The 25,708-nt window shown below is 34.3% G+C and overlaps 1 protein-coding gene across 6 annotated transcripts in view; it reads left to right on the forward strand.

Annotated features, from left to right (window-relative positions):
- The window catches only part of MLLT10 (MLLT10 histone lysine methyltransferase DOT1L cofactor), a 212,956-nt gene that overhangs the window by 64,686 nt on the left and 122,562 nt on the right, over positions 1-25,708 (forward strand). For 5 of the 6 annotated variants that reach the window (XM_027847831.1, XM_027847834.1, XM_027847835.1 and 2 more), the window contains exons 5-8: positions 4,526-4,635; positions 11,262-11,365; positions 15,425-15,518; positions 17,288-17,383. In XM_027847831.1, the coding sequence (XP_027703632.1) occupies positions 4,526-4,635; positions 11,262-11,365; positions 15,425-15,518; positions 17,288-17,383 (404 nt within the window). The remainder of the gene's footprint in view (positions 1-4,525; positions 4,636-11,261; positions 11,366-15,424; positions 15,519-17,287; positions 17,384-25,708) is intronic. The other variant, XM_027847836.1, reaches the window with a different exon arrangement.

A 25,708-nucleotide genomic window follows, 5' to 3' on the forward strand; every position in this document is an offset into this window, starting at 1 on the left:
GCTTTTATTGCATCATGACCTGAAAAGGATACATTTAATATTTCTGCCTTTCTGCTTTGGATTGTGAGGTTTTTATGCCCTAATATATGGTCATCTTTCATGTAGGTTCTATGTACCACTGAGAAAAAGGTACATTCCTTTCTATCCCCATTCAGTTTTCTCTAGAGGTCTGCTATATCTAACTTTTCCAAAATTCTATTTGCCTCCTTAACTTCTTGTTTATTTTGTGGTTAGATTTTTCTTCTTCTGAGAAGGGGAGGTTGAATTTCCCTGTCAGTATGGTTTTGCTGTCTATTTTTTCCTGTAACTCCCCGAACTTCTCCTCTAAGAATTTGGATGCTATACCACTTGGTGCATATATGTTTAGTAATGATATTACTTCATTGTCATTGTCTATGGTACCTTTTAGCAGGATGTACTTTTCCTTCTTTATCTCTTTTAATCAGATCTGTTTTTGCTTTTGCTTTGTCTGAGGTCAGGATTGCCACCTCTCTTTTTTTTTTTCATTTCAGCTGAAGCATACTATGTTCTACTCTAGCCTTTTACCTTTACTCTGTGTGTATCCCTCTTCTTCAAATGTGTTTCTTGTAAACATCATATTGTAGCATTCTGTTTTTTAATCCACTCTGTCCACTTCCATTTTATTGGAGAGTTCATCCCATTCACATTCACAGTTATGATTACTATTTGTGTCTTTCTCTCCATCTCATCCCCTCCCCCCATTTATGCTTTTCAATATCCTTTCTCCCTTTCCCTCTTCTCTTGAGTTTTGCTTTTGACTACTGCCTCCCTCAATCTGCCCTCCCTTCTATCAGCCCTCTCCCTTTTCTTTTCCTTTTTTTTTGTTTTGTTGAGTAGTTGATCCTTGGTTGTAATCCAGGTTCCTTTGCCTTACGGAATATCATATTCCAAGCCCTCTGATCTTTTATAGTAGAAGCTGCAAGGTCCTGCATAATATTGACTGTGGTTCCACGATTTTTAAATTGTTTCTTTCTGGCTGCTTGCATTATTTTCTCCTTGACCTGATAATTCTGGAATTTGGCTACTATATTCTTGGCATTTTCAATTTGTGATCTCTTTCAGGAGGTGATCAGTGGATTCTTTCAATTACTATTTTACCCTCTGGTTTTACGACCTCAGGGCAGTTTTCCTTGATGATTCCTTGAAAGATGGTCAGGCTCTTTTTTTGATCATGGCTTACAGGTAGACCAAGGAGCTTTCCTTAAACTGATACATATCTAAAACCATCATTAAATGTTATCTATAATGGGCAAGCTAGAAACCTTTTTAATAAGATTGGGGTGAATCAAGGATGTCCATTATCAACCCTGTTATTCAGTATCGTATTAGAAGGGCTAGCTGTAACAATAAGAGAAGAAAGAAGAAATTGAAGGAATTAGAATAGTCAGTGAGGAAGCAAAACTGTCACTCTTTGCAGATGATATGATGGTATATTTAGAGCATCCTAGAGAATCAACCAAAAAGCTAGTTGAAATAATTAACTTAAGCAGAAGTTACAGGATACAAAATAACCCCACATAAATTTTCAACATTTCTGTATATTACCAACAAAGTTCAGTAAGGAAAGATAGAAAGAGAAATTCCATTTAAAATAATTGTAGACAATATAAAATACTTTGAGTTTTACCCAGGAATTTTATGAAAACAATTACAAAATATTTTCCACATAAATAGAGTTCTAAACATATTGAGAAATGTTTATTGTTCATGGGTAGACTGAGCCAATATAATAAAAATGACAGTTTTACCTGAATTTATTTATACATTGCCATACCACTCAAACTACTCAAAAAAATTTTTTTTAATAGAGCTAGAAAATGATGATAAAATTCATCTGGAAGAACAAAAGGTCAGGAATATCAAGGGAATTGATGAAAAAAAGCTATTCAAAGTTTCACAACTAAGATGCACAGTTAATTGCTCAATGTCTATCTCTTTCTTGGTGTTCTCTTTATGATGGAATTATTTCATTTTAGACAATAATGATATACTTATTCCTAAATGACCAAACCAGATTGTGGCTGTTTAGCACATAGGATATCTGCCAGCAATCCAAATATTCTCAAATTTTTGATTTTTCCATATTTGGGGATCCCCTTTATATCCTCAGAATTTGTGGGAATCTTTAGTGTTCCCTAGAATTCAATATAGCCATTTTTCCTAAATATCACTTTCCTAATCTTTTACTCCTTCCCTCACCCCCAGCTCTGTGAATGCTCTGTTACCTCTTCAATATGTTGTGCTTTTTGAAAACTGAAAGGGGTCAAAATAAATGATAGATGTTCTGTCCTTTGACTATCCCAGAATACATGCTATTTTCCTTAGGCTGCTGGAAGCTTAATGTTAATAAAGACTAATATGTTTATCAGCTTTGAAAGTAATCGCTATGTGTAAGGATGGGCAATGAGGGAAGATGTTACCTGAATTCTTGTTAATATTGCAGTAGTAGATGTCACTTGATGAGACTGAGTATCACTACGTTATGTTAGATTGCCTGCGGCCACTGGTGATGGGAATACACTCATTAGTAGGAAGAGCTGTGGGCCAAACTAGTCCCAGTTTAAACTTAAGTGTTCAATTGGGAATTTTGTACTTCGGAATAACCATTTCATTTATTTCATTTTGTATTCCTCATTAGTTGAGGAAGTGTTATATTATTTTCATCACCAAACACATTTATTATTATGTGCCTACAGCAAGACTAGTGGTACTATAACCAACCAATGTAGAATCACTGTTGGAGGGTGGCCTACAGGTGAGACATACCCTTAGCACTTCAGTGTTCTGTTGTTACTTCTCACTGCCTGCAAAGGTATGTCTTATATGCAAAACTATGATATGCAAGCAAGGAGTTGTAGGATTTTACAAATCCTTTTTTTATCTTTATCCACTGATAAAATCAGGTGGTGCAGTGAGGTCAAATCCAACCTCAGATATTTATTAGCTATGTGACCCTGGGCAAGTCATTTTAATTTTTCTCTGCTTCATTTCCCTATCTGTAAAAGGGAGATGATAATAATAGTAGCTGTCTCCTAGAATTGTGAGTATAAAATGAGATAATATTTGTAAAATGCTTTGCCAACCCTAAAGCAATTATTAGTTATTGTTGTTATATTTGTAAAGCACTTTGGAAATCTTAAGATGGTATATAACTGCTAGCTATTGTTACCATCATTATTATTAGAAATAGTTACAGGCAGTCATTTTTGAAATGTTTACAGGTTTTAGTATTGGGGTTTGATAATAGTTTATCACAAAAAATGAAATAGCTTTTGATTACATGAAATTAAGAGGCTTTTGTACTAACAGTATCATTGCAAATTTAAAAGAAGCTTTCAATTGGGGAAAATCTTTTCATTGAATATCTATGATGACATAAAGGTAACTAATACAAATATATAATACTGAGAGCCATGTCCAAAAGAATAAGTGGTCAAAGGATATGAATAAACATTTCTCAAAAGAAGAATTGCCAACTATTGACCATATGAGAGATTACTACAGATCACTAATGATAAGAAATCCATATAATACCTCATAACCAGGAAATTGACAAAGATCATGACGTAAGACAGGAATTGTCAGTATTGAAGTGGTTATGAAAATATAGGCATATTACTAAACTTTTTGGGGAGCTGTGAATTGTTCCTACCATTCTGGAAAGAAATTTGCAATTAGATTATGAAAGTGAATAAAGTTTTCATATCTTTGACCCAGAGAACCTACTGCTGGTTAGTTATATATCCTAGGCAGGTCAAAGACAAATAGAAATATCTAATGTTTAATGAAATATTCATAACAAAGAATTGGATGCCAAGTAGATTCCTATTGACTGAAGAGTAAACAAATTTTGGGACAAGATTACAATAGAATGTTAAAATTATGATATGAAGAGTTCAAAGAAATGTTGGAAAGACTTGATTTGATATCAATTGATGTAGAAAGAAATAGGTAGAACCAGGCAAACAATGTGTACAATGTAAGCAGCAATGTATATGGAAAAAACAAAACAACAGAATGTTAAAATTATGATATGAAGAGTTCAGAGAACTGTTGGAAAGACTTGATATCAACTGATATAGAAAGAGATAGGTAGAACCAGGCAAACAGTGTGCACAATGTAAGCAACAACGTATACACAAAGAATAAAACCTCCTGAAACTAAACACTGGCTATGATAATGATTGGCCCTGAAAAAGAGATGAAAAAATGTACCTTCCTTTCTTTGTAGGACTTGGGACTATAGTTGTTGAATATTACCCATACTTTCAGACTCAGTTCATATGTTGGTTAGTTTTGCTTAACTATTTCCTCCTCTCAGAACAAAGATTTTTTTTATTATAAGGGGTGGCTTTTTAGGTAGGTTACATGAGAGAGATATATTTATTAATGAAGATGATGAAAAACAAAAGTTAAAAATAAAAAAGAAAATGGTTTTTATTTACAAAATAAACATTTTCATGAGGTACCAAGGTTAATGTATTTTGTTTTCCTTTCTTTTAAGGTTGGGCTCATGTTGTTTGTGCCCTGTATATTCCTGAGGTTCAGTTTGCCAACGTTTCTACAATGGAACCTATTGTATTGCAATCTGTTCCACATGATCGTTATAATAAGGTACAGTATGTATATTTTATATGAATTCAGTTTATAATTTTTTGCAGTAATTTAATAACTTTTGGTTTTAAAATTGTGGAGTGCTTGTTAGAATAAAATGTCCCAGTTCCTTGACTGAAAAGTTTGACTTTTCCAGTGGACACCTAGATAAAAAACTAGATCTGTTCTTAGGGGAGCCATATTTCCATCTGGCCTAAAATATGTATCCCTGGCTCAGAATTTTTGAGCTAACTGAACCTCAAACTATTGCTACCCTGATATACTTAGAGATCTTATCTATTCTCATTTTCCCTTTTCCCCTCAGCCATGTATACTTGAAAGCAAAATTTTTTTCAATTTTCAATGAAAAAGCATTATTTTCTTTACTTCTTCCATCTCATCCCAATTTTTTTTTAAAGGCAATTGGGGGTAAGTGACTTGCCCAGGGTCACACAACTAGTAAGTGTCAAGTGTTTGGTCTGAGGCCGGATTTGAATTCTGGTCCTCCTGATCCACTGTGCCACCTAGCTGCCCCTATCTCATCCCAATCTTAAAGAAAAGAAGTAAAACAAAACTTTGGTACCAAATGTGCACAGTTAAAGCAAAACAAATTCATACGTTGTCCATGTCTAAAAACATGTCTCAATCTGCATTTTGATAAAAGAGGTCTTTTTTTTTATATATAGCTTATTTGTAAAGGAAAGAATAAATTCAGAAATATTTTGCAAAGGTGCTGGTAATTAGTGGTGCATAAGGTTTTTTAATACTTCCTATAACATCTGTTTTTGCTTGACCAATAAAATGTAAGCCACTTGAAGATAGGGATTGTTTTACCTCCGTATTAATTTAAACTCTACGGCATTCTTAACTCTTGAATCTCTTGCTCTTTTGTCCTGTTGCTGCTCATTGCTCCTCAAACTCAGTCCTGAATTATTTCTACTTATCCATTCATCCACCTCCTCTCCTGAATCTATCTGTTGGAAGTTAAATATAATTATGCTAATCGGATATAGTATAAATTCATGTTAATTCATTTTTAAGGCCATCACTCCAATATTACTTCTACCTAATTGATTGCCTATCTCTATCCCCGTGGAAGTTTTTCTAATCCTTTTCTTTTTTCCTCAGTCTTCCCAACATCCAACCCCTATTCCCAGTTGAGGATTTTATCTAGTAATTTATAAGGAAAATTGAGGTCATTCTCTGTAACTTCCTCTTTCTTAGTGTTTCATGGAACCTTGACATTATTCTTTACTGTCTCCTATTTTACTTTCTAATAATGTAGTATGGCCCTTCTTGCCAAAGCCAAAACCTCTCTTTGATTCTCCTTTTGTCTTCTCCAGAAGATGGCCTTCCTCAATCATCATCTTTCACTCTGATTTCCCATATTTCCTGTTTTCATCCATGCTGCCTTCAATCTTACTCAGTTTCCCACATCTTTAAAAAACCATCATTAGACTCTACAGTCCCTTCAAGCTCTCAGTATTGTGCTATATTGATCTCCTGTCCCTCATGCAAAATTCTGGAAAAAGGGGCAGCTAGGTGGCACAGTGGATAGAACACCGGCTCTGGATTCAGGAGGACCTGAGTTCAAATCTGGCCTCAGACACATAACACTTACTAGCTGTGTGACCCTGGGCAAGTCACTTAACCCCATTGCCTAACCAAAAACAAAAACAAAAAATCCTGGAAAAAGCTATCATCTGCAGAGTTACCAGTGATCTCTTAATTTCCAGATCTGGTGGGTTTGATTTTGTTTTCAGACTTCATCCTTTACCTATCTATTTCATTTGACTCTTTTGGCTATACTTTCATGGAGCCATTCTCCTCTCTGGGTTTTTTTCTCTGTTTCTCTTCCTACTGTTTTGGTTATTTTTTCTCAGTATACTTTGCTGGCTCATCCATGTCACACTACCCAATTACAGGTATATCCCTAGCCTCTCTTCTCTCTTTATATTCTTGATGACTTCATTAATTCCCCTAAGTTTAATTATTAGCTCTGTCTTTGGTCTATATATCTATTTCTGCTCAAATCAGTGTATCTATTCCTACCCCATCTCCTGAGTTCCTGTTTCACATCACCAGTTATTGATTGGACATTTCAAACCTGAATGTCCTGAAGTAATCTGAAACTTAACACATCTAGAGGCAGAGTTTGTTATCTTTTTTAAAAAATTAAATTTTTTTAATTTTTATTTTCCAATTCTCTCCCTCCTTCCTCCCCTACCCCCCTGCTCAATGAGAAAGCAAGAAGAATAAATTACATTACAAATATGTATCATCGTACAAAATACATTTCTTGTTTTAACCTTGTGCAAAGGAAAAAGAAAATATGCTTCAGTTTGGACTGTGAGTCTATCACTTCCCTATCTGGAGATGGGTAGTATATTTTATTATTAGTCCTTTGGAATTGTGGGTGGTCATTCTGTTGATGAGAAACTCGTCTTTCGCCACCAACCCACATCTATTCACTATTTTTATTGAGGTCACCCTTAATATTATTTTATTCTCCCAGGATTGTTACCTCAGCGTTAGCCTCTACTCCTTACTTTTCTTCATCCCACATTGCAGTCATTTGCCAAATCTTGTCATTTCTGTCTTCATAATAGCTCTTGCATCTGTACCCTTCTCTCAATTCTCAACCAGTATAGTTCAGGCCCTCATCAGTTCTTACCTCTCCCTTCAAGTATTGCAGTGGCCTCCTAATTGGTCTCCCAGCCTCAAGTCTTTCCCCACTTCAGTCCATTTGTCTGTTACACAGCTGCCAAATCGATTTTCTTTAACTGCAAATCTGGTCATGTTATTCTATTCAGTATACTCCAGTGCTTTCTCTTGCCTCTAGGATGAAATGTATTATGGTAGCCAGGCTATCATGCTTGAACAAGACTGACCCCATATTGTTGACCCATCCGTTTTTGATTTGAGGTACCTGAGGCAACAGTTGTCAAGGTATGCAAGACTTAGTGTAAAATATCATGTAATACCTTCTTCAAAATGTGGTCCTTATAACTCTTTCCAAAACCACATCCCCACGTCTTGTTCCTTAAGCCTGTTTTTTTGTTCCTCTTGCTACCTAATTGGTTGACTGCCTGCTGAGTCCATGTAGTCTTCCCAGTAACTGGAACCCATGCCTAATACCTGGTGTTTTCCTTCTAAGTATAAATAATTCTGCTCTGTGCCCAACTTCTTGCACCAGGAACTGCATGATCGCCAAACCTCAGAGCCTAAATAAATTTATGGCTTATTCTGATTCCAGTAGTGATGGTATCTTTTCTGTACCTCCTCCAACTCCTTGCTGCCTGTCCAACAGCTCTCTTTAGTTTACTTCCTTTCACCTATTACACTCAGTCTAGCCACACTGACAGACGTGTCTGCTGCTCACACATGAAGTCCATCTCCTGTCCTTGTGTGTTTTCCTTATTCCTGGAATATACTTCCTCTTCTTCTCTGTCTCATAGGGATCCTTACTTCTTTGACGACAGTCCCAAGTACCACTTTCTACGGGAAGATTTTTCCTATCTTCCCTGCTTCTTGGGCTTTCCCTGTCTTGTATTTTGCTGTGTTCTGTTTATTTCGTATGTATATTTAAAAAAAATCTTCTGTGTTTTTATCCCTAGCACCTAGTATAATGCGTGACTCATAGGAAGGCTATTGGATTGATTGGATTGAGCCTTCCAAATCTCAGACACCTTTCATTGATTCTTCCCTCTTGTCTAATTTGAGCTTTGATCTGTGTCGGTGTGAGTGCTGTCGCCATACCTTACGTCACCTCAGATGGATGTCATTAGCATAGAGCAGATTTTCACCATAACAAGTGCTAGGGTTGTAGATGTAGATCTTGAAGGGGTCTTACAGGTCCCTTCATTTTATAGTTAAATGCACTGAAGCCCAGAGAGATTAACCTTTTATGTGTAGCCAGAGAGGTAATGAGTGGCAAGAGCCTGGATTTTAGCACAAGTTTTTTGACCAAATACAGTATTAATTTTCCTCTGTACCATGTTTCCTCTGATTAACATAGAAAAGTTTTTCCGTCATCTAGAATAACTTAAAACCTTCTTCAGATTCATTAGGATCTTGATTTTCATAACATGTCAACAAAAGTAATTAAATTTTTACTCAGTTTAGCTTCATTTACTTGATTCTAAATTTAGTAACCAGCAGGAAAACCAAATATTCATATTTATAAGCAAAATAAAAAGATGATTATACCTAAAATTCTAAGCTCACATTACTGAAAATTTATTTTTTTTTTAAAAAGGTATTTATTTGCTTTTCGTAAAATAGCAAATGCCTAGTCTATTTCCATGTCTGCTTTGATTTCTTTATTTCTGGATTTTTTTTCTGCAGAATTTGTTCCTGTTATTACTTTTTTTGGGGAAAATTGCAATATTGATCTGATACATTTTCTTCATTTTGCATTGTTTCCTATAATTCTTACCTTTTTTATTTTACATATTCATAATTTTTGTGGTACAATAATTTTCTATTATGCTTGCATAGCAGCTTTTTTGTCTATTTACTACAAATCATTGGACACATGGCATTTCCAGTTTTTTTGCTAATAGTCATTGTAATTTTACAGTTACTCCCCTTTTCGTTCATATCACTGTTGCACCTAGTTCTTTTGACTTTTCTAGAATTCTGGATCTTCTTAGTTACACAGCAGACTTCACTTCAGAAAACAGCAATTTCAGTGGGTTGTTTATCAGAAGGTTCTATTTTTTCTCCCAGCAAGTTAGAGTACTTGTAGGGTTGATGATAGTGAGTGAGTTTAACAAAAAGAAAAGAAATAATAGGACTGGAATTTGAGACCTAGGATGAGATGCACAGATCTTCCGTATCAACAACTTTTAACATGGGGCCTGTAAACTTTAAAAAAACACAACAAATATTTTGATAATTTCATTTTAGTGTAACTGACTTCTTTTGTAATCCTATTTATTTAATTTTATTAAAGCAGTATTCTGAGAAGGGACCCATAGGCTTTATTCTACTTCTAAAGGGATCCACGATGCAAAAAACATTGAGTCCCTGATCTGTTGCCAGAAAAACTTTTTTCACATTATATTCACTTAACACTTTAATAATTTAAAGATAATTGTATCTGTGTATATTGCTGTGGTTGCTAAAAAAAAAATTGGGATTGAAGTCTCTGCTCCACCATTTAACAACTGTTTAAATTTGGCAAGTTACTTAAGTCTTCTATTTCTTCTTTGCTAATGTTGTGGAAATACTAAATATCAGTACTTAGTGTAGCTCTAATGAACTATATAAATGTATTATGAATGGAGTAAATGACATCGCCAGGAGACAAATTAAAGAGTGGAATTCCAGGTGAGGCATTCTTGGTTGGCTGCTAGTCACTTAGCACACTTGGACCGTTTTTTCTAAGGTAAAATAATGAGAACCTTATATTGACCAAGCTCTAAAGTTAGGGATACTTTTCTTTAGAAATTAATACAACTTGAAATGATATAAATGAAACCTGATTTCCTTACAAAATGATGTATTAATAAAGGTTTAGCTTCCTAATAAATTTTAATAGAATTAATAATCACTATTAAGCATACCTGTAATTGTAAAAACAATTTAGCAAAAGTTTTTTAAGCTCCTAATATGTGTAGAACGCTGCTAGGTGCCGGAGATACAAAAACGGAACTGTCTCTGATCCTAAGGCATTTTTATATTTTATGGGAGTTATACAACAAGGAAACAGTGTAGTATAGTAGAAAGAACACTAGCTTTGAAGTTAAGAGGAATTTGGTTCAAGTCCTTCCTTAAACTAATTACCTGTGTTTTCATTGGTTACATCTCTGGTTCTTATTTTCTTTGTGAGACTTTGGACGAGTGGACTACTTAGGTTCCTTTTAGGTTCCTTCCAGCTCTAAGTTTATGATATTATATAAATGTGTAGATCAGTGTAAAATAATTTTGAGAGGGAGCGAGTACTAATACTTGGGGTAAGATGGGAGACCAGAAAAGGCCTCTTAAAGAAGGTAGTGTCTGAACTGTGCTTTGAAGATCATTAGGGGGCAGCTAGGTGGCACATTGGGTAGAGCACTGGCCCTGGAGTCAGGCGGACCTGAGTTCCAATCCAGCCTCAGATACTTGATACTTACTAGCTTTGTGACCCTGGGCAAGTCACTTAACCCTGATTGCCTCACGAAAAAAAAAAATTCTACTGGGTGGAATGGACTCAGAACATCTCAGGCGGAAGTTTAAAGTCAGGAGGTGCCATGTCAGCACTCAGTACTCCTTGTTAGCGCTACCTTCAGATGCTTTGCTAAAGCCCAGATACGATGATTCTTGCTTTGTGTATGTCATTTCCTGGAATGCAGATTATAAAAATTACCTTCTGGTAAGTCTCTGAGAACTGTGGAGCAAAGTACTGATGTTGTATCATACCATGGTATAAATTGGAATAGATGAAGCAGTTATTGTCTACCTTAAGAATCAGCACAGCTGCTCTGTAATTGTCAAGGTTTTACAGTATTACTGTTGACTAATTTAATTTTTTATTTAAGAAGTAATTCTTGATTAAAATGAAATGAACCTGTTTGAGGAATATTTACCAAACATGGTCCAGACTCTTGTTGAAATATTTTGGTGCAATTTTGCATTGTCATTTTCTTTTTTCTTTTAAAAAGACTTGCTACATTTGTGATGAACAAGGAAGAGAGAGCAAAGCTGCTACAGGTGCTTGCATGACATGTAATAAGCATGGATGTCGACAAGCTTTCCATGTAACCTGGTAAATATTTTACATTAATATTTTGAAGTTCATAGAAATAAGGAAGTGAATTTACCAAAAAGTTTGATAATGAAAAATTATTCACAGTAAGTGTTACAGGTGGATTTTATATCCATTCTGTTTGTGTAAAAGTTATTATCATTATTTTATTGCAATTTTGAGTACTCAGGTAGGTAGTTTTGGGCTCACTACTCAATTTCCTGTCTGCATCTAGCTCCTCTAGTTACCAATCTAAACTTCAAAGCTACAAATATATATTTGCAAGATATGAAGTTTGGAATGTCAAACCACAGAAGATATTTTATAAAATCCACACACTTTTCAGGATGATTTTCTAAAACCTAATACTATTACTAAATATAAATGCCATGCAAAATAAATTATGGTTTAAAAATTTAATTTGTAAAGACCAGAGATAGTACTTTGTGAAAGTATCTAAGGTGAGATTGGGAGGGAATTTAAGATTTTTTTTTTGGATTGGTGCCAACAGATGTATATTGCGGCATCATGGAATGTCAGCACATTCCATGATAGCCACTTCTAGATGTAGATCTCTAAGACATTTCATTGGAGAACTCTTTCACAGTTGGCATCGATAATGAACCAGAGAGAGACTTCCATTCCCCTTTCTATTTGATGACATAGAAATATTAAATGATTATTCACCTAGTTTTATTATGATCTATTCATATCTCCATTTTTCTATGAAAGTGAAATGAATAAGAGATTGTCAAATGCTTTGCTAGAGTAAACTGTATCTAAAGTAGGGGTTCTTAATCTAAGGTCCATGAATTTTTTTTTGAAATTTTGTTAACTCTTTAAGTATAATTTATTTTGTAATGTAATGTGTTTTTGTGCAATTAAGAACATTATTGTGAGAATAGGTCCATTGGCTTCTTCAGATTCCAAAAAGAACTCTTGACACAAAAAAGGTTGAGAACCCCTCATCTAAAGCATTCCACTGATTTACTAGCATAACAGTGCTCTCAGAAAAGGTATTGAAGTCAATCTGTTCATTTTTAAAAACTTTTTTATTATGAGCTCAAAAATGATCAGGAAATATGAATATTATCATATTCAAGGAAAGCCAGAGAAGGTATATAAAACTATCAATCTATTTAAAACATACATACAAAATTTAATGTGGTGATACTAACATAGACAAGCAGAGCAATGTTCTCTTTTGAACTTTATTCTGTTTTCTTTTTACATATCTTAGATATTTCATTAATGTTATTTTCTATGGTGCATTGCTGTTACTATTCACTCATGCTACAACTTTTACCAAATAAAAGCTCTTCCTTATGGAACTGTTCCTTATTAAGCCATGTGGGCTTTTTGTGATCTTCCTTTCTTCTGTGTTCATTAACCATTCCTTTAATATTATCATTTAGAATTTTTCCAGGAATCAAGGTCCAGATCTATTGACCTATAGTTATTAGACTCTGTCTTCTCCCTCCCCCCCCGTTTTTTTAAATTTTGATGGTATTGTTTTTCCCAAAGCCCATCGTATCCCATTCTGCTTAATCTTTCAGAGATCACTTTCAGTGACTAGGCAAGCAAACTTACCTATTTGTTGTTTTATTACCCAGAAGTGTTGATGTGGCTGAGGTGACTTGAACTCATCAGGCATCTAGATGCTTTCTTACCATATCCTTCCTTATTGTAGTAGCCTCTAGTAGCCATTTTCTTTCATTTCAAATCCAAAGATCATTTTCCTTGGTAGAGAAAACAAGTAGAATGAGAGTTGGTCAGCTTTCTCTTTATTATCTTTCATCATCCTATCCATCCTTAGCAGTGATCCTATCCTGTTTTTGAAATTCCTCTCTTTTCCCAGTGTAGTTAAAACTGTATTCCCCCCACCCCCACCCCAGCCCATTTCTGTGTGATCTTTAGCTTTCCTCAGTATCCTCACCTCATAATGAACTTTAGCACTCCTAGCAGGATGATGCTATGCTTTTATATTCAACCGTTGCTACTTTCTTCAATCTTCCCCATGTGCCTTTTAAAGTTGGTTGGTTAATGTTGGCCTCTTTAGATAGTTTCCCCTTTTCTTTCAAACCACAGTGCCTTCTTTTTGTGTTTTCAGAATTGCACATTTAAGAACTTCCCATCCTTCCTGGGCTAACTGCCCTGGAAAATTCTATTCCATGGGATAACACTTTACTTTCTTGTGGACCCTTTGAAATCTGCTTTGCTCAAATTTCGAGGGTCACATCATACATTCTTGACTTTCATCTTTTTTTGTATTTTTTTCTTGTATCAAACTCAAGGAGGGAGGTGTGTGGACACTTTCCTCCATGGTTCACATAATCTTTACCCCAGCAGGCAGTTTTCCCATTTTGGTGAGAATCACTTCCAGAGTAGAAATTTTCCTTTTTGGAATCTCTACATTTTGAAGGACTAAAATTATCACAAAAGCGAAGGGGTTGTTAGATGCCCTGCTTTGGGCCAAGAGAGTGTTCTAGATGGGATTTTGATATTTGAAATTTCCTGTCATGCCTGTATCGTGTTCCTGTGCCAGATTTGTGTCTCTTTCCTGAACTCATCTGCTTCCTCTTTCTGCTCAGGTAGTCTGAAGTGAGTGTGCTCAGATGGCAAAATCACCTTCTGCCTCTGTTGATCTTTACTCAAATGATTATCTGCACCCTGCAGCATCCTGCCAATCCATTCTAGTCCCCAGATTTCTTCATATAGATACATTCTCAATACACAGTCTTGTTCCACCCCTTTCTTTTCCTCTTCTGTTTCTTTTGAATAGGGTGTACTGCCAGAGTCATATTCCATTAATGGGTCTTTTTGATACCCATGAGGTAACATTGGCCTGCTTGGGTTCGTGTCACTATTTTATCAGCATGTTACTTTGTTCATTTGTATGTAGATATCTGAGGCCATGAATTTGTTACTGGTTCCTTCATTTCCTTTTGTGGGATGATCTGATGGTTGTATTTGGCCAGAAGTGTAACATTAACACTTGCATCAGAACAAAGATTTAGAGTTGGAATAAATTTCAGAGGTCATCTAATCTAACCCCTGTCATTTTTATAGATAGGGAAATTCCAGCTCAGAGAGGTTAAATCATTCACACTTGGTCACACAGCACTCTTTCCACCACATTATACTAAGGACAAATTTAATTCAGTTGTTTAATTATCAATATTGATTTTACTGTTTCTGAGTATCATCATACTCACTGTAGAAAGCCTAGTTTTTCCTTGTATTACATGTGATAAAATTTATACTGTGGTTTCTGATCATTGCTGTTAAGCTAGGAAAAATATATTTACTAAGGATTCCACTTAGGCTTTTTGAATAAATGCTTTGTGTTAGAGCATGGTGGATGAGATAAACGTAAGTCACATTACTTTCATTAAAGACCAGTGGAAGAAATTTCCACAGCCAAAAAAGTTACTGCATCTGTTGTTAGACAGGACAATGGGGTGATGAGATTTTACCATCATGTTAATTTCGTCACCATGTCAAAAAAATAAAATTTAAATATACTTAGATACCCCAAAAAAGTACTTTCATTTTCAAAAAAGACACAGTGTTAACTATTCATGAATAGAGTAATCCTATCCCATTTTCTGTGGTTAAATTCCTAGAAATTGGCACAATTATGATCTACAGTAAGTTAAACCCTAAGCTGTTAGCCTGAACATCCGGGGGATATTTTAGATGAGAACAGACAAGCTGAAGAGAGAGATCATTGGGACTTTTGGGAGGTGGGCGATTGGCAAGTAGGGGAGAAAGAGAAAGAGGGAATGAAACAGGAAAAGAGAGGTAAAGGATATTGTAACAGTATGGTGAACATTTAATATTTTTTGTTGCAAGAGCTGGATTTAAACTTTAAACCTGTAACTTCTTAAGAGCCCTTTCAGTTCTTTGCAGTTCATGGCAGAAGTGAATCGTATCTTCAAATGTAGACTAAGGGGATTATTTTATCTCTAGAATAGAGGAGCAATATATTAAAAATCTTTTATGCCTTCAGGAGAATTTGATGTATAAGGATATTATTGTGGTTTGAATGATTTTTATACTTTTGGCTTTTATTTTCAGTGCCCAGTTTGCAGGACTCCTTTGTGAAGAAGAAGGTAATGGGGCAGATAATGTCCAATACTGTGGCTACTGTAAATACCATTTTAGTAAGCTGGTAAGAATTTATCTTAAATTTAATATGAAAGTTAAAATGTTTTGTTTTGAGAGTAAGTGTGTTGTTTAGAAAATTTTTTCTTGTTTTTTCCTTTTATATAAGTAAAATAGCAAATGAATTTTTGTTTTGATAGTTTCTGTTTGGAAGAAAATTTGCTCTGGGATGCCACTTTCTGGTATTTTAAAAACCTGTCAACTAAACATGCAGATGTTCTTTTAATTGGGATAGTTACTTACAGTTATATTTTAGTATTTTTAACTTAATATGTAGTTGAAATAATTGAATGGATTATCTGCTTTATGAGTTATTTGTGCCACTAATTTTTCCTCTTCCAGTTTCATGACTTCTGTGGATTTTGCTTCTTCAGGAGAACTGAAACTCAAATCAATACATTTGCTTCTTATTGGTTAAATGTTTTAGGATAGAGAAGTTAATTAAATTTCCTTTGGGAGTTAGTTTTGAAATTAATATATTTGAGCTTTCTTATATAAGCATTGATGATTGGGTTAAGTATGAGCTGACTGTATTATGTTCAAATATTCCTTGGAAGGGCAAATACATGTATATTTTGTGTCTTAACTGTTAGTGTCTCAGTCTTACTGAGTTGTACAAAATGGTTTTGGGCTTTAGTTCTCTTCCCCCCTCCCCCCGGTTTTTTGTTTTTTTTTTTTTTTTGGTTTGTGTTTTTTTTTTTTTACACAATGGCATTTTTAAATTGAGGCAAGAAACAAATCTCTCTCTCTCTCTCTCTCTCTCACACACACACATACACACATACACACCCCATAACAGAAATTAGATAGAACATCGTTTAATGAATCTAACCTAGAATAATTTAGAATGTATGTGATTGTATATTTTATACTTGTATATATTATTCTAATGAAATATACAAGCACATGAACTAGAGGTTTTTAGAGGTCAAATATTCTAAGAGAAATGATAAAAGGAATTTAGGAGTTTTGCATATGAATAGAACTCTCTGTTTTCTAGGCATTTAAGATATTTTCCCAAACACCCTATTAATTGTGTGGCTTTTTAAAAAAATTAAGCTGTGTGTTTGCATGATAATTCCCAACATCTTGTATGGCCAGTGTTGTTTAGTTTTATACCTATTGCTTTTGATCACTCAGAAAAGCACTCACCTTATTCCTTTTTTATGCAATGGCTTCAGTGTTCTATAAACTATTTTTCTTACTATCTACTAGTTATGCTGTTATTAATGTCTTGTAAATGCATGGGTCTGATATTGACATTCTTTTTTCACTTATTTCCTAATAGTAGCTTAATAATTAATTGCATAAAGGCTGATTTTAAAGAACTGTCTTTGTCACTGCTATTAACATAATATTAGAAGACCTCATGCTTTGTCTAGAGGCATGCAGTGATTTTCCAAATATTTACTTTTTCCAGTTTTAGCAGCTGCCTTAAAGACAGTGTTTTCTTCCTTTTAGTTAAGACTTTTACAAAACAGACATTAAAAATGTGGTAAATTTGTTTTAAAATAGCAGATATGTTTTCTTTTATCATGAAAATGCTGGCATTTAAAATATTCAAGATCAGGGTGAGATTTTCTTTTACTATGCTTTGGATAATTATTTGACTACTGTCCAAGCTAATTATAAAGAATGAAAGAATTGGGACATTTTTCCTGTTAAGATATTTTATAAATTTTCCATTTAAACTGGCTTGTGCCTTTAAAAAATAATTCCTTTACTATTTTATATACATATACAAATATGTATATATATATATATTTTCTCTTTTAGAAAAAGAGCAAACGGGGATCTAATAGGTCATATGATCAAAGTTTAAGTGATTCTTCCTCTCACTCTCAGGATAAACATCATGAGAAAGAGAAAAAAGTAAGTGGATTTGTTGTTGCTAATCATGTGGCACATCTACTTAAAAGCATCTTTTTCCAGCTAAATTTTATTTTTGTTAGTTGGAGACCTTAATAAATATGAAAAAGTCAGAATGATAAAGGGTGGTAAGTCAGATTTTAAAGGACACTTTATATATGTGTAAACAATATTGCTACCCTTTTCTATTCAGCATTGAAAAACAGCATGAGAGGGATATATTTCTTGCATGTGTTTATAGTAGCCTTGTGAAATAAATATTTGAGTGATTTAAATACTAAAGTTGTTTGATGTGATCACTGATAGGTTGACATGTAAATAAATCTTTTACCAGCTTTTTTTCTACGTAATGGAAGGAGTTTTGAAGTTTGCTATGTTGTTTGTTGGCCATTATTTTCAGTGATGCTGGCAGCTCTGGCAGCCTAGTACTTTGTAATGGCATAGTGCCATGCTAGTCACATGAGAACTCTAATCTTTTAATAAAAATATAAATAGCATGCCTAAGTACTATATTTGCCTCCCTGCTAACTAACCCTTTTTCTGCTTAGGTTTTAAAAGCTACATGATTAATTATAAATTATGAACTAGTGTTCTTTATAACGCAAAGAATTTAGAGTTCTTTAAAGACATTTTATACAATGGTCATAGATAAGAATGTGATATAAAATACCCGTATACATATATTTTAAAAGGTTTTGATCAGCGTTCAGATGTAAAATGTAATCTTAAATTTTTGATTGAGAAGTTTTCTACTATTAGTATTGAATGATCATAATGAAACAGTCAGTATAGTTCACACTAGAAAGAGCCATTTCAAAATTTTTGACTAGAAACTTCTGTTCTTATAGTAATTTCAGAAAATCTGGTAGTTTTTGACAGACCATTTTTCAATGACATTCCTTGTTTTCAATGAAACCTATTTACCTCACATTCTTTGAGGACACCATTAACAAGTAGTTAATTTAAGCCATGATATAGTCCGTCTGCTCCATATAATGCTTCTGTAGCTGGTTGGCAGTTAAGCTTTCTCTTCCTCTTTGTTCCTTCCCTGAAATTTAGTAGGCTTTTGGGTATATTGATCTTGATTTAATGAAATTTTTATCAGATCTCTGGATTATAGTTTTGGAGGTCCTTTCAGTTAATTTCAGCAAAGATTTATTAAGCACCTACTATGTACAGAAACACTGTTCCCTTAATTGAAATGACAGGTGTGTGTGCTGCTGCTTACTGCTACTAATATTAGTTTAGGGAACTCAGACCTTTGTATATTTGTTTTTTTGTTTTTTTTTTTTAATTTGTTTTTTTATTTTAGGCAGTAGGGGTTAAGTGACTTGCCCAGGGTCACATGGCTAATAAGTGTTAAGTGTTTGGTCTGAGGCCAGATTTGAACTCAGGTCCTCTTGACTTCAGGGCCAGTGCTCTATCCACTGTGCCACCTCGCTGCCCCAGGAACTCAGACCTTTGGTACCCAATAGGCTCAATTACTTTGTACTTTCAAAACAGAGAGGGTATTAGGTCTTTATTTTGCATAAACTAGGAATAACAGCATGTTGAATTATCTCTTGGGCTCAGGTCACAATGATATCCTATCCTTTGTTTTCAAATTATGATATATTTTAGCACTGTATGGAAATATGTAGAAAGAATGATTATTTAATTTTATTTAATGTTTTCCTTTATTACATATAAAAGAACAAATATTAAGCATAACCACTGCAGCATTCCATTAAATTGCTGCTGCTGTCTTCCTTAATTCCAAAAATTTTTGTTGAATATCATACATTATTTTTAAATTAAGATTTATTAGCGAAGTTCACATAGAGTTTTATCTGGGAGGTAGTAAAAGTTAAGTAATATTTACTTGGTATAATAGAATCCTCAACTTATTAATGAAACAGGATTTTGGTCATAGTTATGCCCCTTGAATTCTGTTTCAGCCAAATTGGAATATTAGCTGTTCTTCCCTAACACGTATTTGTGATATAGTAAAAAGGTTGCTAGGTTTAAAGCCAAAAAACTTGGGCTCAAATCTTGCCTCCGCTGCTTAATACCTGTGTGATTTTGGGCTACAATTAATTCATTTACAACATGAAAGGGCTGCACTATATCTATCTAGCTCTAATTGTGTAATCCTTTGATCTTATCCTTGTAAGCAATTCCCTATTCCTGAAAAATAGTATGTTTTAATTTGCATTCAGACTCCATCAGTTCTTTCTCTGTAGGTGGATAGCATTTTTCATCATGAGTCTTTTGGAATTGTCTTGGATCATTGTATTGCTGAGAATAGCTAAGTCATTTCACAGTTGATCATCATATAATATTGCAGTTCCTTTGTATAATGTTCTTCTGGTTCTGCTCACTTCACTTTGTATCAGTTCGTGTAAGTCTTTGCAGGTTTTTCTGAAATCATCCTGTTCATCATTTCTTATAGCACAATAGTATTCTGTTACATTCAGATCCAGAACTGGTTCAGCCATTCCCTAGTAGATGGATATCCCTTCGATTTCTAATTCTTTGCCACCGTAGAAAGAACTGCTAAAAATATTTTTGTACAAATAGGTTCTTTTCCCTTTTTTGTGGTCTCTTTGGGATATACACCTAGCAGTGGTATTACTGGATCAAAGGGTATACACAATTTTATAACCCTTTGGGCATAGTTCCAAATTGTTTTCCACAGTGGTTGGATAATTTTACAACTCCACCAACATGAGATCCAACTTTAGAATAAAAAAAAACAGATAAGCAAAACCTAATAGTAAGTTTGAAACTGAACAATTGAGTAGTCTTCTTTATGATCATTTCATGGCAGCATTGTGGTGTGATTACTAGAGCACTTGATTTGGAGTCAGAGAACCTGCCTTCAGATGCTAGCTTTGTCCTACTAAGTCTTGGGTAAATCTTTTATAAGACTCCCTTTCCTCATCTGTGAAATGAGAAGTCTTGAGCAGATCACTTCTAAAGTCTCTTCCGCTCTAAACCTATGATCTTATTAACCAATAACTACCTTATCTGAACCATGTATAGAATTCTGCGACTGGTCCACAACTCCTCTACTAAAATTCCTCAAATGGCTGATATCATTTTGTATCTTGGCCTTCTCACACTCTACCTTATAGCACACTCATTTTATTGAATCACAGAATTTGAGAGTAGGAAGGCACTGCAGTAGTATTTGAGTTCAGGCCATTGTTTGCAGGCCTTCTTACTTGTGTTACATTGAGTTCAGGGAAATGTATGTTTTTCGTGTTTGTTTCTGTTTTCTCCATCTTTGTATCCTCCAGTGTAAATCTAGGCCATGACTGAATTGAATGGAACCAGCACTGTGACCATAGACAAGTCACTTTGCCTCTGTGGTACTCCACTTTCTCATTTGTAATATATGGGAGTTGGAAATGGTCACTTCCAGCTCATAGGTTACATGAAGTCTTTTGGTTGTTAAATGCAACAGAGTTAAACATGTAATTGTCTTTATATATTACAATAAGCTCTTTACTTAAATATAAACCATATGAAGCAGTCATAGATTAATTTAAAACTTTGTTACTGACTTGATTTGATTATGTTATTTGACTCCTCATTGCTATGCTTTGTAAATGGCATTACATTGCTTTCTTGACTTCTTTTTATATATATTTTAGTTCTTGTCACTTGCCTGGAAAGAACAAATTGTTTCTATTATGGAATGGGTCCCAGAGGTTGTGATCATTGTTTTTTGGTATCTGAAAAGTTTTGATGATGAGAGACCCTTCAGGCTGTACTTTACAAAGTTACATAAATAATTTTGATATCATTATCATTTTTATTACACAATTTAACCAAAGAACATTAGTACAACATTGCAACAAATGGGAGTTGTTATGAGATCCACAGGTGTCTTGGCTGTTCTAATACCTGAAGGAAATCTTCTAATAAATGAAATTGAGCTGCCGTATATACAATCCACGGTAAACTAAGTTGATGCTCATTAGTAAGAAAAAAGGATTTTATTTAATTTGCCAAGAGCATATTGGCTCTGGAGATTTGAAAGGGTGTATTCTTTTGATTTTTGTTTAGGATGCATCCTTGGATTACTACTTGATTGTCTTGGAGTATTGCAGAAAGTATTTAAAAACAAAACAAACCCCTTAATTGAGTATTAAACAGTTTCTTTTCATGGAACAGAAAGACCTCACAATTGTGATTTAGGTTCTAGTTATATTACTTAATTTGACAGTAGTTAGGACCTGCAAATATCGTAATGTGGTACGTTGGAAAGAGCTATTGATTTGGAATTGAGAAGCCTATTTGAATCTTGTCCTCAACATTTATTAGCTAATTGTGTAATCATCGGGAAGTTATTTAACCTTTTAAAGCCTCTCCTTTCTCTTTAGTTAAGTAGGGATGATAATATCTAGTATACTTATCTACTTTATAGGATTGTTATAAAAGTAAAATAAAATGAGGCAGAGCCAAGATGATGGAGTAAAGGCAGGGACTCAACCGTAGCTCTGCCCCAAACCCCTCCAAATACCTTTAAAAATGACTCTAAACAAATTCTAGAGCAGCAGAACCCACAAAAAGATGGAGTCAAACAAATTTCTAGCCCAAGACAACTTGGAAGGTCAGCAGGAAAGGTCTGTTGCACCAGGGTGAGACAGGAGTACAGTCCAGCATAGACCTGGCCCCAGCAAACCCAGAGCAGGCCTTGAGAGTGACTAAATCATCATCAGCATCAGCAGCTGCTTCCAGAATTTTCAGCCTACAGAGGATCAAACCATCTTGGAGTAACTGAAAACTTAAAGGTCCCTAGAAGTATCTGAAAACAGCTGCACAAACCCCTGAAACTTGGGATAGTGCATCCTCCACCATGGAATCAGAGCCCTACTTTAACAAAGATTTAAAAGTCAACTAATAAGCTGGGAAAATGAGTAAACAATGGAAAAAAACTCTGACTATTGAAAGTTACTGTTGTGACAAGGAAGATCAAAAACACATACTCCGAAGAAGACAACAAAGTCAAAGCTTTTACGTCCAAAACCTCCAAGAAAAATATGAATTGGTGTCAGGCCATGGGAGAGCTCAAAAAGGATTTTGAATATCAAATAAGAGAGGTAGAGGAAAATTTGGGAAGAGAAATGAGAGTGATGCAAGAAAATAATGAAAAACAAGTCATGGTAGAGGAGACACAAAAAAATACTGAAGAAAATAACACCTTCAAAAATAGACTAGGCCAAATGGTGAAAAGCCTCTGAGGAGAAGAATACCTTAAAAAGCAGAATTGGACAAATGGAAAAGGGGGTCCAAAAGCTCACTGAAGAAAATAATTTAAAAATTAGAATGGAGCAAAAACCTAATGACTTTATAAGAAATCAAGAAATGATAAAACAAAACCCCAAGAACGAAAAAATAGGAGACATTGTGAAATATCTCATTGGAAAAGCAACTGACCTGGAAAATAGATGTAGGAGAAATAATTGAAAAATTATCGGACTACCTAAAAGCCAAGATCAAAAAAAGATGGAATTCAAGGAGCATAACTAGTCAGATGGCCTCAACTAAGCCTAGATCAGAACACAGTCCATTGCTTTTTAGATTTTTATTCTTGCTGATAAGGCTTGTCCTTTTTGCATTTTAGAATGTTGCATTCTAAGATGTCTGGTTCTTAGTGGAAGCTCCTAGGTCATGTGTGATCCTGACTGGGGTTCTTTGGTATTTCATTTGAATATTTTTTCTTGTTGTGGGAGTTTAGGACTTTCAATATGTTATTCTTGAGATTTGTCCTTTTGAGGTTTCTTCCAGGAGATAATTTTAATCATGGTTTTCAAGGTGTCTAATGAGTCTTATCTTAAATTTTATGTCTCCTTGACCTGTTTCCTGAGTCATTCGTTTTAATCTTTTCTTATTTTTTCCAACTTTTCAATTGTTTGATTTTTTTTCTAATATTTTTTATTGTCTCATGGAGTCATTGATTTCTTTTTGTTGCCTGGGTGTTATGAAGGAGTCAGTTACTTAGGTAATATTTAATACTTAACTTATTAACTATTCACCTTTTGATTCTTTCCTTCAGACCTTTTCTTCGATTTTTAAAATTATTTGCTTCATTCTTTCTGGGTAATTATGTATTCTTTGTAGACTTTTTTTTCCTTTGACTCTTTTTGAAGTTGTGACAATTTATTCTCCTTCTTTTGAGGTCTCTCTAGATTTGTAGTAATTTTTTGTCTTGTTTGATATGTTCTTTGATTATCTCTTCAGCTTTAATTCCCCAACTGGGGCCAAAGCTATACTTTGTTCTCTGTTGTTCTTTTGGGTAAGTTGGTCTTCCTGCATTTAGTTTCCCACCAAATCCTCCTTTCTGTGCTGAGCTTTACCTCCTGGAGTTTACTTCCTTGGATCTTTGAGGGTCAGAGCCCTGGATCTTCAAGGTCCCATTCTCAAAATGGAGATATAGGGACCTCAGAGCTTGAAGTTGTTGTAGTACCCCATCTGGCTGTTTGTTTTTTCCCTCTGCTATAGCCATGGGTTTATAGCTACTCTGGCATTTTCTATAGGAGCCGTCCATTCTTGCTGCCTCTCAACAGGGAGTTGCTCCATCAGCTATTTACATTTCTTTTGCCTATGTTCTACTGGCTGACTTTTTGTCCAGTTCTGGTGAAAAAAGTCATTTAATGACTGCAGTTTTTTATTGTTTTTCTTGATCATTATTTATTACAAATTTCAGATTTTTACTGGAGTAAGGTAGGTGGCACCTGGGCAGCCATCTTAAAGTCCAAATTCAGTTTTACAATGTAATGTGCTACTATACAGGTATTTTGGTATATAATTTTGTCTTAAAAAGAATCTTCTAATTCGTCCTAGTTTTTTAAATTAAGTAATCTTTGCACATATTTTTTTTTAGGATGCCTTTAATTCAGATAAGTTCTAGAACTTTTAGTTTAATAAATTTAACTGTGCAATACAATATTGTAGTAGCAGTGCTTATTCAAAAAGTATTTTCAGTTAATAATTTTAGACAAATTTGAAATTACTTCTTGAGCATTTCAAATGAAATTATTCTTGCTTTATTATAGTATCTAAAAATTACATTTTGATAGAGAAACCTACTTATTAAAAGTATACTTATAAAAATGAATGACATTGAGAAATATAACAGATTTTAAATTACTTTTGACCTCTCCCTAAAGGTTATTTAACTTTGTTTAGATACTTTACATTTAAAGATTATTTAACTTTGTTTAGATATTTTACATTTGAGTGCATCAGGCAACATGATTGTGCAGCTCATCTGGCAGATTGTGTCAGGATTTAGATTTGGCAGTGTCTTCAAATTTGACCTCTTTTGCAACTGTTATATTTAATAGCTTCTGTGGTCCATTCACTGTCAGCTGGAATGAATTTTTCGCATTAATCTCAATTTTGTTCAATTAGATTTGAATTTTGTTTACATTGGGAAAAAGTGGATTTATTTTTGTGTGATTTATACTCAATAACATTCAATAATTTTGACCATTGATGATCCTGCTGTCCCTGGAAGGTCTTATTTTCTGCCTTGTAGGGGTGTTCACTACAGTTTAAAAACTTCAGCCTCAAAATGTTATATAAATATCAGCTGTTGTTATGTGGTAGGGTTCCACTTGGTAAAGATGGTGTGTTACTGAATAGATGAAAATTGTTAGAGATTATATCATCCTATTCTCCTACCTGATAAGTAAGTAATGTGATTGAGGATTAAATCAATAATTTTGCCTCTTTTAAGCCCAAAATGAGTATCACCATCAACTATCTATTATTATATTCTCCTTAAGAGCAGTTAAGTGTAAATGAGATTGAGCTTGACTTAAATTTTGAGTTATTTGTGTTACACTTTTATTTTCTTTATACAAATTGCTTATGATGTTTCTGAGGTTGTTTGGCATTCATTTCTGTAGGTGAAAATAAAAATAGCAGCTGGACATGATAATATTTTAGAAATTGATTTTATGTACATGCATGATTTTCATGTAATCTGGAATGTTTTTACTTTAACTCTCAGGACAATCTGAAGAGATACTACTTTCTCTTTTTCTAGGTTATTAGCGTTTTGACTTACTTGATTTGGCAGCTATATTTGTTCTTGAGATGAATTCCCTTTTCATTATTTTAGAAAGATGCTGAGATAATTTCTGTGTTTTGTAACTACTCTTCCCATCTTCAGAAAAATGGTATCGTTAGAATTCCCTGAGTAATAATAAGAATGTGGTGTGTATGTGCACATGCATGTGTGCACATGTATGCACGCACATGTGAGCGTTAATGGTTATTCTTGTAACATCAAGAATTTTCTTTAATATCTTGGACTATGGAAAGCATGTG

The sequence above is a fragment of the Vombatus ursinus genome, unplaced genomic scaffold (genome assembly GCF_900497805.2).
Source record: "Vombatus ursinus unplaced genomic scaffold, bare-nosed wombat genome assembly UNPS02005459.1, whole genome shotgun sequence".
In the NCBI taxonomy this organism is placed as follows: domain Eukaryota; kingdom Metazoa; phylum Chordata; class Mammalia; order Diprotodontia; family Vombatidae; genus Vombatus; species Vombatus ursinus.